The sequence below is a fragment of the Solenopsis invicta genome, chromosome 3, assembly GCF_016802725.1.
Source record: "Solenopsis invicta isolate M01_SB chromosome 3, UNIL_Sinv_3.0, whole genome shotgun sequence".
Classification (NCBI taxonomy): Eukaryota; Metazoa; Arthropoda; class Insecta; order Hymenoptera; family Formicidae; genus Solenopsis; species Solenopsis invicta.
Genome location: NC_052666.1, coordinates 16,489,609 through 16,505,956, shown reverse-complemented (window position 1 = coordinate 16,505,956; position 16,348 = coordinate 16,489,609). Strand labels below are relative to the sequence as shown.

Sequence of the window (16,348 nt, the reverse complement as noted above, 5' to 3'; positions counted from 1 at the left end):
AAGACAGCTTTTAGAGAGTGCATTTCAAATTGTGCAGATTCCTCTAAGCAATATTACTGCGATATTATCGCGATTGGAAAGTACACATGTCCTATATTCATATAATTGTGCTTTATCGATCTGTATGGTCCTGATGCCTTTCGCCGATCTATTGAAACCACCACATACGCGAAGCGCGATCGTACTTTCCAAGGCACGTTCTAAATGCAGGAAACGCCATGTAAAGTTAGTCGATTGTGACATTTATGCATTGCGACACGTTATATTCGTATTACATTCTGCCATTACCGTGAACTATACTATGCTAGTGTTTTCGAGATGTATGTCGTAGCAATAACTAACATTGAGAATATTATATGTATATCTCTTTCAGTAAGTCCAAAACAATTTTTTATGCAAAACTAAAGAAAGTGTATTAATGAGTTAAAAAATATCCTGCTAAACTCTTAATATAAAAAGTTAATGAAATAAATTTATGTTTTTACTCGTGTTTAACAAATTAATAAAGAAAACAATGATTGTTTTTCACATCCTAATTCAGAATATTTTTAAAAGGAAAAAACACGTGCAAACGCGATAAGCTACATTTCATTTTCAATGTCGAATGTTGCATAATCTGTAAAACTTTTCGCATTTTTTCGCATACTTTCTTGATACTGTTATAATAACTATCATTAAACTCATACTGTTTAACTGGTCTTAATGTTGCAAAATTTACGCAGTTAAGGAATTAATGTGGCGTAAAACGGATACAGAGACGAATATAAATATAAATATGAATATATATATATAAATAAAAGTTTTGCTCCGTTTTGCAGGTGGACGTAAACGTCATCGAGCGTCCGGTATCGAGTCCGCGGCGCGAAGTACCGTGATTACGTAGCAGAAAAATTAAATCACATGACACGAATCGCGAGTGGAATATCGAAACTGCGCGTAATGTACACCTGAGCGCAGTTTAATGACACGAAAAAGCGTATCGGCACCGATCGTTAAATCGAATCTCAATGCAAGCGATGGCGCCATACAATTTTGCTACTGTCCTAATGGATTATTAATGTCCGCGGAATGAAAAGATAGGCTAAAATTACACGTTCTAAGCACACATTCCCTAAGGCGCACGGTATGTAATTCGTATTTGGCGTATTAGCAATTTTTCATTCGCAACAAAACAACAAAAGTAAGGATCAATCCAAGAGCTAAATAACAAAGGAATGTACATATATATTTAATTTGTGAATTGACCCTTACTTTTGATATTTTGTTGCTTTGCATATAACGAGCCTCAAAGTGATTTTAAATTTATTATTAGTTTTCTTTTTCGTTAGTTTTGTTAGGCATTTAGTGATAATTATTTTATTTTACATTGTAAATTCGCTTAAACATAATAAAATGTAAATATTGCGTATAATGGATTTTTTTAATTTTTATGTGTTTCTTTATAATTGCGGTAACTCTGTAGATATAAATAATAATATGTGATATCGGACTGACGAAATTAAACCACGAGAATAGAAGGCCTGTGTCAGTCACAGCGGTTCTTCATGCCGAATAATAATTTTTTATCTTTACAATTTCCAACTCAAACTGCGCACCGCATATTCGTCGGACTAAGTAATTTATAGTTTTTCCAGGGTGGGGGATATTATATATGCTTCTTATAGCATTAATATTACTCTATTCCGACTTCATGATTATGTTTCAAGTTTTTATTCTCGCGGTTATAGCTATAACACAAAATTATTTATGTGACACGCAGTAGATATGATATGAAAAAAACTGATATAAAAGTCTGTTGAAAGTATGATAGACGCAAATTTCGTTACATCATCACGCGTTCTTACAATTAATGTAGCTGTTCCAATCTGCGTAGAATACGAATCGGCTTAATTAAGATTAATTCAATAAAAAAATTTATAAACTGTGAAGAAAAATTGCAGAAATATCGAACGCAATTTGTATTTTACGATTGAAGAGCTTATCTAAATATTAATTATATAATATACAGGTTATCTTCAGTACAAAACATTTGAAGATAAATTTATAGAGATAAATTTAACATAATATATATCAAAATTAATGAAGTGTTTATGAAATCTTGACTTTAAAAGCAAATAATTATTAACAAATAAGCAAACAAAAATAAATTCAAATGAATTGAAAATTGCAATAACTTTCAAAAAGATCATATGTCCCTAATTTTTATACTCAAGAACCAAAAATTTTATTCTAAGACATTTCATTTATCTTTATCTTCAAATTCAATTTTGAAAATATGAATCATTAAAATCATTAAAATGTGAGTGAAAAATCTTACAATGCTATGCGCTCTTTATTTTATTCTATTCGTGTGGTTTTTTAATTACGTTAATAATTTACGTAATTAAGTATAACTGCGCTGTATCTATCTAATGATGATAATACTGCTCACAAATGAAGCAATATTTTTAAAACGTTGCTGCAATCCCAGCAAGCATGATATATTAAAAAATGATAAAAGTATCTTGACGTTTGACCATTGACATCAATTAGATAACCCAATTTACGTACTTTTTTCGTGGTTTCAGTATTGTCTTATGCTTTATTATTACGTTTACATATTAAATGTAGTAATATTTGCATAACATAAACGATATCACTAAATAGCTTGTTATATATAAAATAATTAATTATATATAAAATGTAAAGAATTCTATTTTTTTATCAATACATACATAATAATTCTATTACTCGTTTGAATATGATACATTTATTAAACTTATACAAGTTTATTATATTTATTATATTCAAACAAATAATAGGAAAACTAAGTAAAAATCAGTAAAAACTGTAACTTTATATTTACATTCATAAAAAAAATATATTTCTTCATCTTTTTGATAACTCTATTGACCTGGTGTATCACGGCTACGTCATCCATTAACAAGTGTTCACGGGTCATCGCGAGGGTTAATTTTCGTACGATCATAAAAATCAAAGAATGTTGATAAGGATCTTGGATTGATAATCGCTAAATATGAGTATGGTTTATTCTTAGGAAGGATGACGCTTAGAAACACCGAATTTTATTTTCTAAATACTTTTTCGTTCATAATTTTGGTGTAATTTGAAATGTAAATCAAAATTGATTATTAATAACATATATATATTTAATCGAAAATAATTTTTCTTAGATAAATTTAAGCAATATCATTTATATGATATTTTTACGTTGTATTAACATTATGTTTTAATCATTAATGATGTAATTAATGTCGAGAAACTCACGATAAGTCGAAATAAAGTACGTTGGCTGGAATATTGCTGAAATAATATTGCAAAAAAATTTTTGCGATGTATTTGCAACATTGCAATGCAGTATGCAAAGTTGCTGCAAGCTTCTGTGCTGCATAGAAACTTTAATCAAAGACTAACTTTAACAATAGTTCAGTTTAATTAACAGAAACAAACATACTTACAACAAACATTACAATTGTATAATTCACCTATTTTAATTCAATCTTTCTTTTTACGTTCATGCTGCAAAAAATTAATAAAATCAATTAATAATCAATTTATATTAACACAAAATTAGCCGAGCAAATATAATACAAAGTTACAATTATAAAATTCCACTCAATAATGTAATTTTATGTAACACGCTCGTCCCCCAGCAGACGCAAATGAATTGAAGCGGATAGAAATAAATTGATAATTAAAAGTGTTTCGGCTCGTGCGGCGCCGATGGCAGTGTGACGTGACCATCAAAGCGGGCAAGAATGGAATCTCGCGGCCAAATAGGCTCGTTATATCGATTGTATTACAATTGCGCCTCGTGGTAGTGGTGGCGACAGCGACAGCGGCAGCGGCGGTGGCGGTGATGGTAGTAGTGGGATGCTGATAGCGGTCGTAATGCTAGCGAGACTTGGTGCAGCAGTTACGAGCTTTATATATGTTTTGTGGTTACGAGGCGTACGCGGCTTCACCGGGTCTAGTTTCGCCGCGTTCTCGCGAGACGTCCAAGACTACCGCCCTGCTGTTGTGTCGCCCTGCGTCACCCCTGTTTCATTCAGGGCGCTAATCTGAGCACCGATAGTCCACGTGCGCGCATCACTCGCTACAGAAACGGCCGAAGCGGCGCAATCAGTGGCACGAATGCGCGCGCTTCCTCACCTCACTCTCGTCCGTTTGGTGGCACGTTTCTGATCGCGTGGTATATGCCGAAGCGGCTCCGGGTAAGTGCGCGCGTCCTCTTGCCAAGATCCATTCGACGTCGCCTTTTCTCTGTCTTTCTCTCTCTCGCTCTCATTCTCTCTCGTCCACATCTGTTCATGTGGAAGTACGTTTCTTAATCATGCTGGTACAGGCGGCGTAACAAGATTTATGTTGATTAATTTCTGTGGCGTAATCCTTTGATTCTTTTCCATTGTACCATTAATTAGGTATTCTTACACATTAACGAATCGTCTGTAGTGATTATTAATATAAAACAAGCGCGCAATTTGCAATCTGATATATTATTTATAGTTCAAGTTGGTTTTTACGATCTGAATCATCAGCTATCACTTCTCTTTCTTATCGTGGATATCTGTTTGCAGGTCACAGAAGAATGAATATTTTCCGAAATATATCAGCCACTTTTTGGTCGTCGGACATTTGGTTGCCTCCTAATATTACGTGGCAGGATATCAGTCCAAATGCAGACAATAAGTATGCTAATCATCAGCATTTAATATTTGCGTTGCCTATGGCATTGGTTCTCCTAGGAATAAGATATACTCTTGAGAGGTAAGCTGATTAAGCGTCATTGGATTGGTTTTTTATATCTTATCTACCGAAGTTTCATATCTTATCTTCAGATTATAACGTTTTACTTCAAAAAAAAAATTAGATTACACAAATTGTGTTATTGAAATGTTATTGAAATGTTATTGAAAAATTTGTGTGATAGAATTGCAAAATGTTTAATATACAATTTTTAAATAAATTTAATATACAATGAAAGATTTATACACATTTTTAAAGCAATATGTGTTTAATTTATTTACAAACGTAAATTTATAAACATTTACAAACATTTCCTTCAAACTGTGTGCCACATGTTTACTGGACTTTAAATTTCTCAATTAAAATTTTTTTATACACTTTGGAGTCATATTAGGGATATCATTTATATTAATCTACTTGATTTTTAAATAGGTACTGGTTTATTCCCTTAGGAAAATCGCTTTGTATAAAAGATATTAGAAGCAAAAGAGCAGAGCCCAACAAGATATTAGAAAAAGCATACCTTAATAAGAAACCTAAATATAAGCAGGTGAGTAATTAATGTAAAAAAAATTTCAATGTTATTAAGTATATACAGGGTGTTCTTTCATGGTTGTTCCCACGTTTTACCATAGGAGCACGCATTTGTTATTTCTAATATAATAAACGGATATGTTAGAAATACATATCCGTCGGTAAATTATGCTCCTATGGTAAAAAATGCCCTGCCGCAAATTTACTTTAGAACACTATAGAAATGTCTATAGCTCTGAATGTGTTTTTTGAAACAGGCATTGCATATACGGAAGATAATACGTATGTTCATTACCTTATTAAAAATTATAAAAGTCGTATAAAGATAACCCTATTCCGTATATGCAATACCTGTTTCAAAAAACACATTCAGAACTATAGACATTTTTATAGTGTTCTAAAGTAAATTTGCGGCAGGATGGGTACAACCATTAATAAACACCCTGTATAACTGGGACCAATAATGATCTATGATCTATGATCAATAATCAGTAACAATAACAATTTTTACATAGAAAAAATTTTACGAATCATGATAAGGAAAATAAATACTATAGTGGTATTAAAACACAATAGATTGAATAGTACTCTATTAACTACTATGTATTACTATTTATTATATTAACACTTTGTAACACACAATTATGATTTAAGATTTTGGCATTGGCTAAACAATTAGATTGGTCTGAAAGGCAAGTGGAGAGATGGCTTCGGCTGCATCGTTCTCAAGACAGGCCGTCTACTCTTACGAAATTCTGTGAATGTTGGTTAGTCATTTTCTTAATGCATTGTTTCACAGTGTATGTACATATACATCACATTATCAAACCATGTACAATTCTTTTTTTTTTTTTTTTAGTTGGAAATGTTTGTATCATGCGTCTGCGTTTTTCTATGGCCTTGTTGTTCTATGGGATAAACCGTGGCTTTGGGACATAAAGCATTGTTATTACAATTATCCCTATCACTCTGTTACCAATGATGTATGGTGGTATTATATGATAGCAATGGCATTTTACTGGGCAGTAAGCATTTCTCAATTCTTTGATGCGAAAAGGAAAGATTTTTGGCAGCTGTTTATTCATCATATAGCGACAATTTTACTTTTGTGTTTCTCATGGGTCGGGAATCTCACGAGGATCGGCAGTCTGGTCTTACTTGTGCACGATTCCGCGGATATATTGTTGGAGGTAAGCGTGCTTAAAGGAGAAAAATTGTGTTTGATGTTTAATATTTTGATTTATATATATTTTTTTTAAATATAGAGAAAAAAGTGCCGATATCAGTCAAATGGAGTCTTGATGCTTAATAATAATAATTTTGCATAAATATAATTTTCAGCCGCCGATTATCTGTCAAACTTAAAATAGTTCTAAAATTGTGAATCAAAATACATAATTAAATTGGCAAGCAATTAAATATTTTTTTTATAATAATAAATATCTTAAAAAGAGAATATTTTATAAAGAAATTATTTGTCAAAATTATTAAATTACTTGTCAATTTAATTTGTAATTTTATTCTTAATTGTATTCCAGTTTAGTTTTGAGATTGTGTTTCATGGCCGACAAATCTGGCAAAATTGCGGCGCACAGTTTAGGGAAATCTTGTAATTGTTTATAAAATTCACCTAGAAAAATAATCGAGCACTAATAATTGCTTTCGATCGGTAATGCCGTATTCATTATTTCAATTAGCACACAATTCACATAAGCAGGAAATTGTATAATTCATAAAATAATTATTAAATACTAAGGTCCGGCACAATTAATATCAGTGCTCTTTTCGTTTATATTTAACATTTTCATTGACATTTTATTTTATTTCTATTTCCAATTAATATTCATTTTTTTTCATTTCCATCCAATTATTATTCATTTTTTTTTTTATTTGCAGGCGGGAAAACTGGCAAAGTATGCAAATTATCAAAAAGTTTGTAATTGTATATATGCCGTATTTGTAATTGTCTGGATCGTAACACGTATGGGTGTATATCCATTTTGGATAATTTATAGGTATGTATTAATATATTTAGATTTTAATCGCTTAGAAATATTTCGGATGCAGATTATGTGATACTAATTCAGATCTAATACATATTACAGCACATCTATACAAGGGCCTAAAATAGTACCGATATTCCCTGCATATTATGTCTTTAATTCTTTACTAATTTTACTACTGTTTCTTCACGTTATTTGGACTTATTTAATCCTTAAGCTCGCGTACCGCGCTTTGAATGCTGGTCAGGTATGTACTGCTGATTTATATGTCGTGTGCATGTTTACTGGGACATTTTTTCGATATTAATGAATGAACGCACATGTATATGCTAATCTTTTCTTGTGGAAAAATCATTACAGATAGAGGGTGATATTCGCAGTAATAGCAGCGACGAAGTATCCGACACTTTGGCCAATAATATTCCCACCAACAATAACACAAATCATGTTAACAAGTCAAATTCGAAACTGAAAACCAACTAACAAAATGCATGCTACGTAAGCTATTATTTTAAAAGTTTATCCCAAGGCAGAAAATTCATCCGGACGTTTAGTCAAATGCTAATCTTCCTTCCTACAGGTATGATATAAAATCTCGAATGCGACTTTACTCTTGTAATCTAAGGCACTAATGTTAACATACCCATTCAATCTCTCATAAAAATGAAAGTAATTAAAATGTATACTTTCTCCAATTTCCCTTTCATTACTATTTCATTAGTATTTCCATTTCAAATGTATTTGCGTTTAAGAGTGTATATATATCTACAAAGGTCAACGAAAGAAAAAAAGAAAACAAACGGCGACAAACCGTAAAACATCAACAATTATTCATATAACTCCATCTTATTTAAGAATTAATTATAAGTATATATTTCATTTTAACCGAATTCTTAATATTTAGTTAAGATGTAAGAATGGACCAAAGCCGTGTCAATGTATCTGACACCTCCATCAATATTCTCTCAGAATCTAACATCACGTAACTACTTTGAAAAATGTATTTATTTTCGCATACTTTGTGAGCATCAGTCAGTGATTGCTAAGCATAAGAGCAATTCAATTAATAATAAATTTCTACTAATTAATCATATACGAATCGCTCTTATTCTATCTCTCGACGCGAAATTTGATTAAACTAGTGCGCTAGCGTATGATTTCACAAATTGCTTCCCCGCGCACGGAACACCTCGTTCTCTCGTTTTGAACGCGCGCGCGCGCGCTTCTGCGCATTACGCAGCAGAATGCGGTATTAGTGAAGAGATAATTCCCGGCACAAAAAACAGAACGAAACGACGGACGAGGAGCGGAAAGCGTGCGTTCAAATAACACATGTATAAATCTCAAGTTGAAGAAGGGAACTAGAAATAACTATAAAAAGCGGTTTGTTACATGGTCAAAATTATGTGGTCGTTACAGTGCAATTTGCCTGCGTGTATCGCCGATCATCGCGAAGCATTTATTTAGTTTATTTGACGTTTTATACTCGCGGGATGTACTTGAGAAGTTTTAAGAGCACGACAACGTATTCTGGGAAAGAGAGAGGGATTCAGTAAGGAATTAAGAAGAGTCCTCTTGCTTAACATGCTCTACGCGTTTCACGGTCCGATTCTCATCTTGATCGCGAGGACCCGATCGAATACGCTCGCTCGATCGAAGCGAATTCACAATGCGAGGGTGCATGCGAAAAAACGAGGAAGTTTCTCGATGCCTCGATCGGCCAATTAAGGACACGCTAACAGAGTCCGAAACAGAAGGGCCATCTACCTTGTCCTGTCGTGCGTACTTTATACCGCCAGTCACGTGATTTTTTATGCGCCAGCAACGGCATACGCGAAACTCGAGAGCATCTTTTTTTTTTTACTTGCTTATCAAATTTATTTATGTATCGCTTGAATATCGCCGAAACCTATGATGAAACATCTTGGCTTAAACGGACTTCTTTTCTTGCATAATCATGTTCCCCATTTATAAATGCGACATAAAGATATATTCTCGATATAGTCATTCATAAGCGGTCCATACATAACGACCACTTAATAAATCCACGCTTAAAAATATCCATTTATTTTGCCGTTGAATAACTCTTTCCTAAAGGCTTCGATGTTTTCAATTCGCAGGTAAATATTTTTCTTTCCCCGGAGATATGTTATTTTTCCATTCGTTCTTTTTGTTGAGAAATAAGTTCATAAATCAAAGGTTAATTGTATGAGCAAGAAATATCGAGACGTACGGTTGTTTACACAAATACGGTCTACAGCGTAACATATTTATTGCCTTGAAAAAATGCCTGAGAAAATAATTTGCTCTACATGGTAAAAGACACTCGGCTGATGAATCGCTTATGAAGTTTGACAAGAGCTCGAATCTTAAAAAAACTAAATTTTTTTCTGACAGTGGCACGATATTTTATACGTAATGATTTTTATTCGACTGGCAAGGCTCATTTACATCGAATTTTTTTAGTGCGTCTTCAGTTGTCACTTTAAATATATCTCTAACTTAAAAAAAAATCTGAAGATATTCTTATTCACGACAGGAGTGTAACGTAATAGTCACCAGGAAATCACTTGAGATGAAAGATAACGAGCAATCGAGAAGAAATTCCGTTATTAATAGATATCCTTAGGCATCACCCCCGTAATATTTGAAGTTTCACTTATAAACATGTGTGCAAACGATAGAAGCATCGACAATGATGCAGTGAAGCAGATAGAACGCCGCGTAATAGTCCGGTGCGGTTGTTTTCCAATTTCCTAAGAGATGCTATCTTCGGTTATTTTACACAGGAATTCCATTCCCTAGACCGAGTCGCGGTTGAGAAAAAGAGAATATTAAAAAAAAAAAAATCAAATAAAAAATAAAAAAAGAAAAGTCGCTAGTGGGTGTCTACTTGTTCTTCATATCTCAATCCACCGATGCGTATACAATTGTTTCGCTTCTTTCCGGGCAAAAGTGACTTCGCTAGACAATAGTTCTGGCCAATCTTTTCATCAAGTACAGTACATGAAGTTAGTCGAACAAAATGACGAGGGTAATATTTAGCTAGATGTACAGAATGATCACATTTTTTGCGCGATTAAGATAATGAAGAAAAAAGTAGAACAAATGCATTCTTTTAAAGAGGGTAAACTTGAATTTAAATGTTGTAATTTTCACTTTCGTAAAGCTAAAAAAATTTCTTTAATTCAATTATACAGTATAAATTATATGAATTTTGAAAAAAAAAATTATTAACATGAAATTATATTTAATAGAGAACGTCGACCAATATGTGAAGACACAATATAAATAATCGAAATGTCTTATCAGTCGTAGCTCAATCTTAGTGCTGATATCTATCGTGTGATTTTGTATATTTTCACGAAATTGCACACACCGAATAAATTTTCAGTCTTAAAACAATTTTAAGTTAAACAAGAAAATATCACGTTATTAAATTGAATTTAATAATAAATGTTATCAAGACATGTAGTAATAATGATGCCAATAAGAACACTTTCCCCCTAAAAAAGAAAAGAATTATGAGATTAAACACATTTTAAAGTTCTAGTAAAAAAAAAGGAGAATATTTTTAAATAGAAAGCCGTTTGAAAAATCTGAGGACGTTCGAGGACGTTCCAAAGACCAGGTCTGGTCTCTCCTTTTAACGGAGAGAATCGTTCGATAGTCTAAACGATGCACGATCGATCTTCGCGAGATCTCTCCCGCTGCGAAATTGTGGGGTACAGACCAGAGGACCGAGCGTGCCCTAGGCCCCTTCTTCCATCGTCGTCGTCGTCGTCGTCGTCCTCGTCGTTGTCGTCGTGGTGGCGATAATGCTAATGCCGCTACGCCGGTGACTCCGCACGCTGGCGCGCGGGGTAAGAGATGTAAAACAAGAAGCACGAAGTCGCTCAGCGCGAATCTAAATATAACTACGACGCGCAGAGAGGCGCCCACCGTGCGCTCCTTCCTCGCGAGAAAGGGAGAAAGAGAATCTCTCGACGATCGTATTCCGTTGGTGCGCAACAACCTAACCGAGCCGCGATCCCGTGCACTCGAGCCACCTCTGCCCCGAAGAGGGGCGAGCCAGCGACGGCCGAAGGGGAGAAGAAGAGCGAGAAGCCTTCGACCGGTCAAAGGTGCAGGCGTTCTATACATGCGCGTGTACCGTTCGCGTTCTAGGCTGCCTGCCTGCCTGCCTGCCTGCCTGCCTGCTTGGCTGGCTGGTACTACTTGATCGCCGTTCTGAGTACTCGGTGTCCTCCTCGTATTTGCATCCTCGACGGAAGATGCACTTCTGTTCAATCGCTACGATCGTTACCCTAGAATCGAGATAATTCGACATGAATTCCGAAACGATCGGAAAAGAAAAATTCGTAGCGTGTCGTGAGAAATCGCCGCGATAGAAAATCTCTGCTTCCATCACGTCGAAGAAACTTGGTTTCTTTTTTTTTTTTTACGAAGTTTTGTATTAATTAGCATAATGAATTTTAATTTGATTGTTAATTCAACGTGGGTGTCCTGGGTATCAAACTCGTCGCTAACGCACCAATCCTGCGATATGCTAATTTTGACAACTTGTAAGTCTTATTTTCAATAATGTTCAGTTGCTTGACTTTGAAAGTGTTTTGAAGCGACGTGATATTTTACGTACCGCTCAGCTGTGATTATAGTAGTTTAGCAAAAAGGATGGGAGCGCGATTTTTTTCGTGTATGGCGTTAGGTTTCGCGAAAATGGTTAGTCGCGCGCATAGCCCGCACTGTTTACCATATTAATTGCGGACGGAGCGCAGATACAGTCAGTTACGTTGCTCGTAGCGATTTATCTTGGTAAAATAAATAAGCCACGAGGAACTTTTTTCATCGATTATCCCGTATCCTGCGGGAACCCTCAACGGATTATTAACTTCGATTAGTGTCAATTACTTTGTTGCACTATAATCACTTTCAAACTCTACCCGCACAGTCTTTCATGAGACGAACGTGAGAAGCACCGTCGATATACATATAGAACGCAGGCGTGTGCATCTCACGCTGTTGCGAGGCGTAATCACGGATGTGCACGACGGTAAATACATACGCAAATCTAACATTTCGCTGCCAAAGTACATTAACGTTTAACACATTTTAAAGGTAGGAAAATAAATCCAATAAAATCGAGACTAGCCTCTGCTTAAAGATGCAACCAGAAGCTGGTTCCTGGTAGTACACAAGTTTACATAAAAGAATCTGCAGAGTAAATATATATATGGTAAGTCACACCGCAGTCCTCGCGCTAATGGACCTCAAGTGGGGAAAAAAATTATCTACCAAAGAAAGAATAATTAACATTTCAACGAATCCATCGCGTCCTTTCTGTCTTTATAAATATATTAGTACTGAAGCAATCTATATTATTTGCGCATACGCACTAAGTTTATAGAGTCAGACGTAATACAAAAATGTATGAAAGAACAAGCAATAATGATTGAACGTAATTATATAATTATATATATATCTATATTTAATTATTTTAGCTTCTAAAAGATTGTATCTAATTCACGTTCCTCAATAGATGCAAAGTAATCGTGCGCTAACTGGAGCAAGATACTCGATATCTATGTAAGTAATTTATCCGCGTTTCATGATGATAGCGTCTTCAAATTGGCAGATTGCGAGTTCGTGCAAGCGCGGCGTTTTTTGTTGCATAAGGAAGTAAAGCAAGAAATGTAATAAGACAGCGTTCCCACTAGGATCATCGACCACAGTTCCAAGTGCATCCCTTGGTATTCGCGTCCTTGATACGTGACAAAGAAGACAACTCTGAGCCCGCAGTCAATCTATTGTCCCATCGGCAACAGGTTACAAATAATCCGCAAAAGAATCCGCCAGACACGCTTTTAATTCGTGCAAAGTCGATCATTGTGCGGAGGAAGTCGGCGACCACCCGAGAGAGACAAAGAAAAATGCGACACAGGAAAAACTCCTTGGCTCGGAAGATTTCTTTCGAGGCATATCAGATTACAGAAAAATTCGAGAAGAGAATAAATATTACAAAATGTATAAATAATATTTCTCTTATTAACTTTTTCATTAAAGTAAAAAAATATTCATAAAATATTTTTTAAAATTTATATAAATGATTATCACATAAGTGATAATACATTAAAAGAAAAGAGTTTAATAATAATAATCAAGCTGAAGTAAAATAATTTTAATTAAATGTTTGAATATAACCAAATATTCAGCTAATATAATATTTAATTACATTAATCATAAACAAACATGATTACAGTAACAGATTATACTAAACGGTCGATCGATTATTAAATATTATTATAAATATTTGATTAAATTTATTTCATCAAAGCTTAACAACTGTCATCTAGACTTGATTATTATTACCATCTTTTTTTCAGTATGGATTTTCTACGAGTAATTCTGCATCAATTTTTCATTCGTCCCTTCCTTCAATCGTTTATATATTTAATCGTCGAGGCTCGTAGAAGAGAACGTACGCGACTTCTGATCTTTCCTATATTCGGCCCTATAGGGAGTCTAAGGAGCGTATTTTACGATCGAATCGATTATCCACGGCACTGCACGTGGGCAACATCAACAACGTACATGTGTCAAGCGTGCAGTGTCAAGGTCTTCTACAGGCTGGAATTGTACGCGGATTTAGTTACGGCCCGTTGTTACAAGCGTCGGATGCAATTCTCGTCTCCTCCTTACAATACTTCATCGAAACATAGTTGTCCAATTTGTCATTAAAAAAAAGTTGCATAGCAATAGAGAATGCAGCTAATTCAAATACACCTTATTTTCCACCCAAAAATACTCGAGAAGTATCAATATAAAAGAAAAGCAATGTTTAAATACAACAGGTTGAAGAATCGTGAAGAAGGTGGCCGGAAATGAAATCGGACTGTCTACGTGCGGAATGAAAAGCGCGGCGAAATTGGACGACTCATCTGTGCGTAAAATAATGTGTACAATTATTACGCCAAGGCTCTCATTATGCGACGAAAAAAGAATCGCAATCGCGCGTAGTAGTCGTAATTACTTTTAGTTCTCTGTTCTCGTGAAATGGCAGCGTTGGAACGACAGTGATCGAAATATCGTGCAGAGTTTTTCAGTACAATTTAGCGATAATGCCTGCCTTCGATGCGTTGTGTCCGCTCGGAGCATTTCTGATTGCGGCGTTTTTCCACGCGGAGCGTAAGGAGAGTATTTTACGATCGAATCGATTATCCACGGGCCTGCACGTGGGGAACTTCAGCAACGTACGTGTGTCAGAGACGAGCGAGCGAGCCAAGGTCTTCCACGGGTTGGAACTGACGGACAGATTTAGTTACGGCCCGTTGTTGTTGCAACCGCGCTACAATGCAACGTCGTTCCGCGCAACACCATCGGGAGAGCATCGTCAGGTAGCCGCGTAGCCGGAGGGATAAAGAGCCACGGGTGCTTCCGATTAGGACTTCTGACACGGCCGTATAAACAGGCGATTTATTTCTTTCGTAATCATCGCGCGGCTTTCGCGAGAATCTCGTAACTCCGATGGCCAATTAATTAACCACGCGATCCGACGTAAATGAATTTTACGAAACCGACGCGTTAATTGGACGCGTTTAGAAACAAAATTTAAAAAGTATTTTTTTTTTTTTTTTTTTTTTATAAAACCTCTATAGATACTTGAGATTACTTTAGGAGCGATATTCCCTCAAGGAAAATCTCGAAAATTTTATTAAGAAATAATAAAACACGATTCAATTCTGTAGATAAAAGTAATGACGATAGAGAGTTTTAGGACACTTCTCTTACTTTCAGTGAAGTATACGCGCGGCACAGAAATCTTTATTAGAGAGTTATGATTTCCTATACGGTGCAATAAGAAAGGATAAGACGCGAAAGTGTGGTAATGAAGGATCGTCCGTGAGCGTTCGATAGCAAACTAGGAATTTCAAGCTCGCTCATCGATCATGCGGTGGTTTCGCTGGATTTTGTTCAGTCTGGTTCGTACGAAACCGGTACAGCCTACGGCGCATCGCGGCGAGGAAAAGAGGAAGATCGTACGAGACCAGATAAAACAGAAGAATAAAGAAATAACCAGAGTTATCCACGACGATATTGCATCTGCTTACTCGTTACTTGTAAAAAAAAAAGTCAATAATAAGTCGCTTAGTTTCGTTTTACATTTTATGAACATATAAGCATCCTTCAATCTCTCTGATAATTTTCGGCGAACATTGAAATTAATGGCTGAGAGTCACAAGCTAATAATTTCTTTGTAATAATAAATAATAAAGCGCCTAATAATGAAAAAAACTTTTTGCGTAAAAGTAAAATATATTACTGATCGTAGTTCTTCATTGAAACTTTACGTCACGCGCGGACACGTAATATTCTTGATTTTGGATCTACGGCGTTCGATACAAAGTAATATTTGCTTTATAAAACTGGCTATAAACTCTCCCTAAAAAAATAGGTGGTTTCAGAATTGTTAAGAAAGATCGATATATCGCTAAATGGTGGACATGTAAACAGTTTTATTCGCTTAATTTTAAAACAAATTATTTTGTCGTTACAACAAAATTTTGCTTCGTAAAATAAAACATTTTTCCTAATGTAATAAGATGCCGAAAACGTACACAGTCGTTTACAACCGTCGGCAACCCGTTCGTATGCCTAATGTATAAATACATGTTATGTTTTCGGAACCGTGAAGCGGCCACGTTGAATACCGCGAGTTCGGCCCATACCCCGGGCAATGAAGATATTTATCGTTACCGCGTCCATATGCATGTCCGAGGACAATGGGGTTCCAAAAAGAACGAAATGCGCTGCGGGGACAAGTTCCCCGCGAAACGGGCTCCGCATCGTCGACAGGGACTTTCGAGAGGTTTTGCACACGAGAGAGGCGTTCTACAAAATAAATATCGTGGGACAGCCAAGTCCGCCGCCGGCTCGGCTGCGGTAGCGCGAGTTCTTTCTTTCGGGGCTCTTCTCGCGGATGCTGCCACTTCTTGCACGCTGCATAATCGTAAAGATGAGTAATCGCTTCCTCCGGACGCGAGATGGACGATGGCGACGGCTCCGCT

General features: G+C 35.6%; 2 protein-coding genes across 2 annotated transcripts in view; one reads left to right on the top strand and one right to left on the bottom strand.

The window, feature by feature from the left end:
* LOC105202791 overlaps positions 1-16,348 on the bottom strand; it is a 153,811-nt gene that overhangs the window by 53,307 nt on the left and 84,156 nt on the right.
* On the top strand, positions 3,746-8,376 carry LOC105202760 (ceramide synthase 6). The gene is made up of 8 exons (XM_011171423.3): positions 3,746-4,214; positions 4,578-4,767; positions 5,179-5,296; positions 5,935-6,047; positions 6,140-6,470; positions 7,177-7,295; positions 7,386-7,530; positions 7,644-8,376. The coding sequence occupies exons 2-8, from the start codon at positions 4,589-4,591 to the stop codon at positions 7,764-7,766; spliced, it is 1,128 nt and encodes a 375-aa protein (XP_011169725.1). The 5' UTR covers positions 3,746-4,214; positions 4,578-4,588; the 3' UTR covers positions 7,767-8,376.

Coding starts and splice junctions, on each gene's coding strand:
- LOC105202760 (XM_011171423.3), top strand. CDS start 4,589: ATGAATATTTTCCGAAATATATCAGCCACTTTTTGGTCGTCGGACATT. Junction 4,768..5,178: donor ATAAGATATACTCTTGAGAG/GTAAGCTGATTA, acceptor ATTTTTAAATAG/GTACTGGTTTATTCCCTTAG. Junction 7,531..7,643: donor GCGCTTTGAATGCTGGTCAG/GTATGTACTGCT, acceptor AAATCATTACAG/ATAGAGGGTGATATTCGCAG.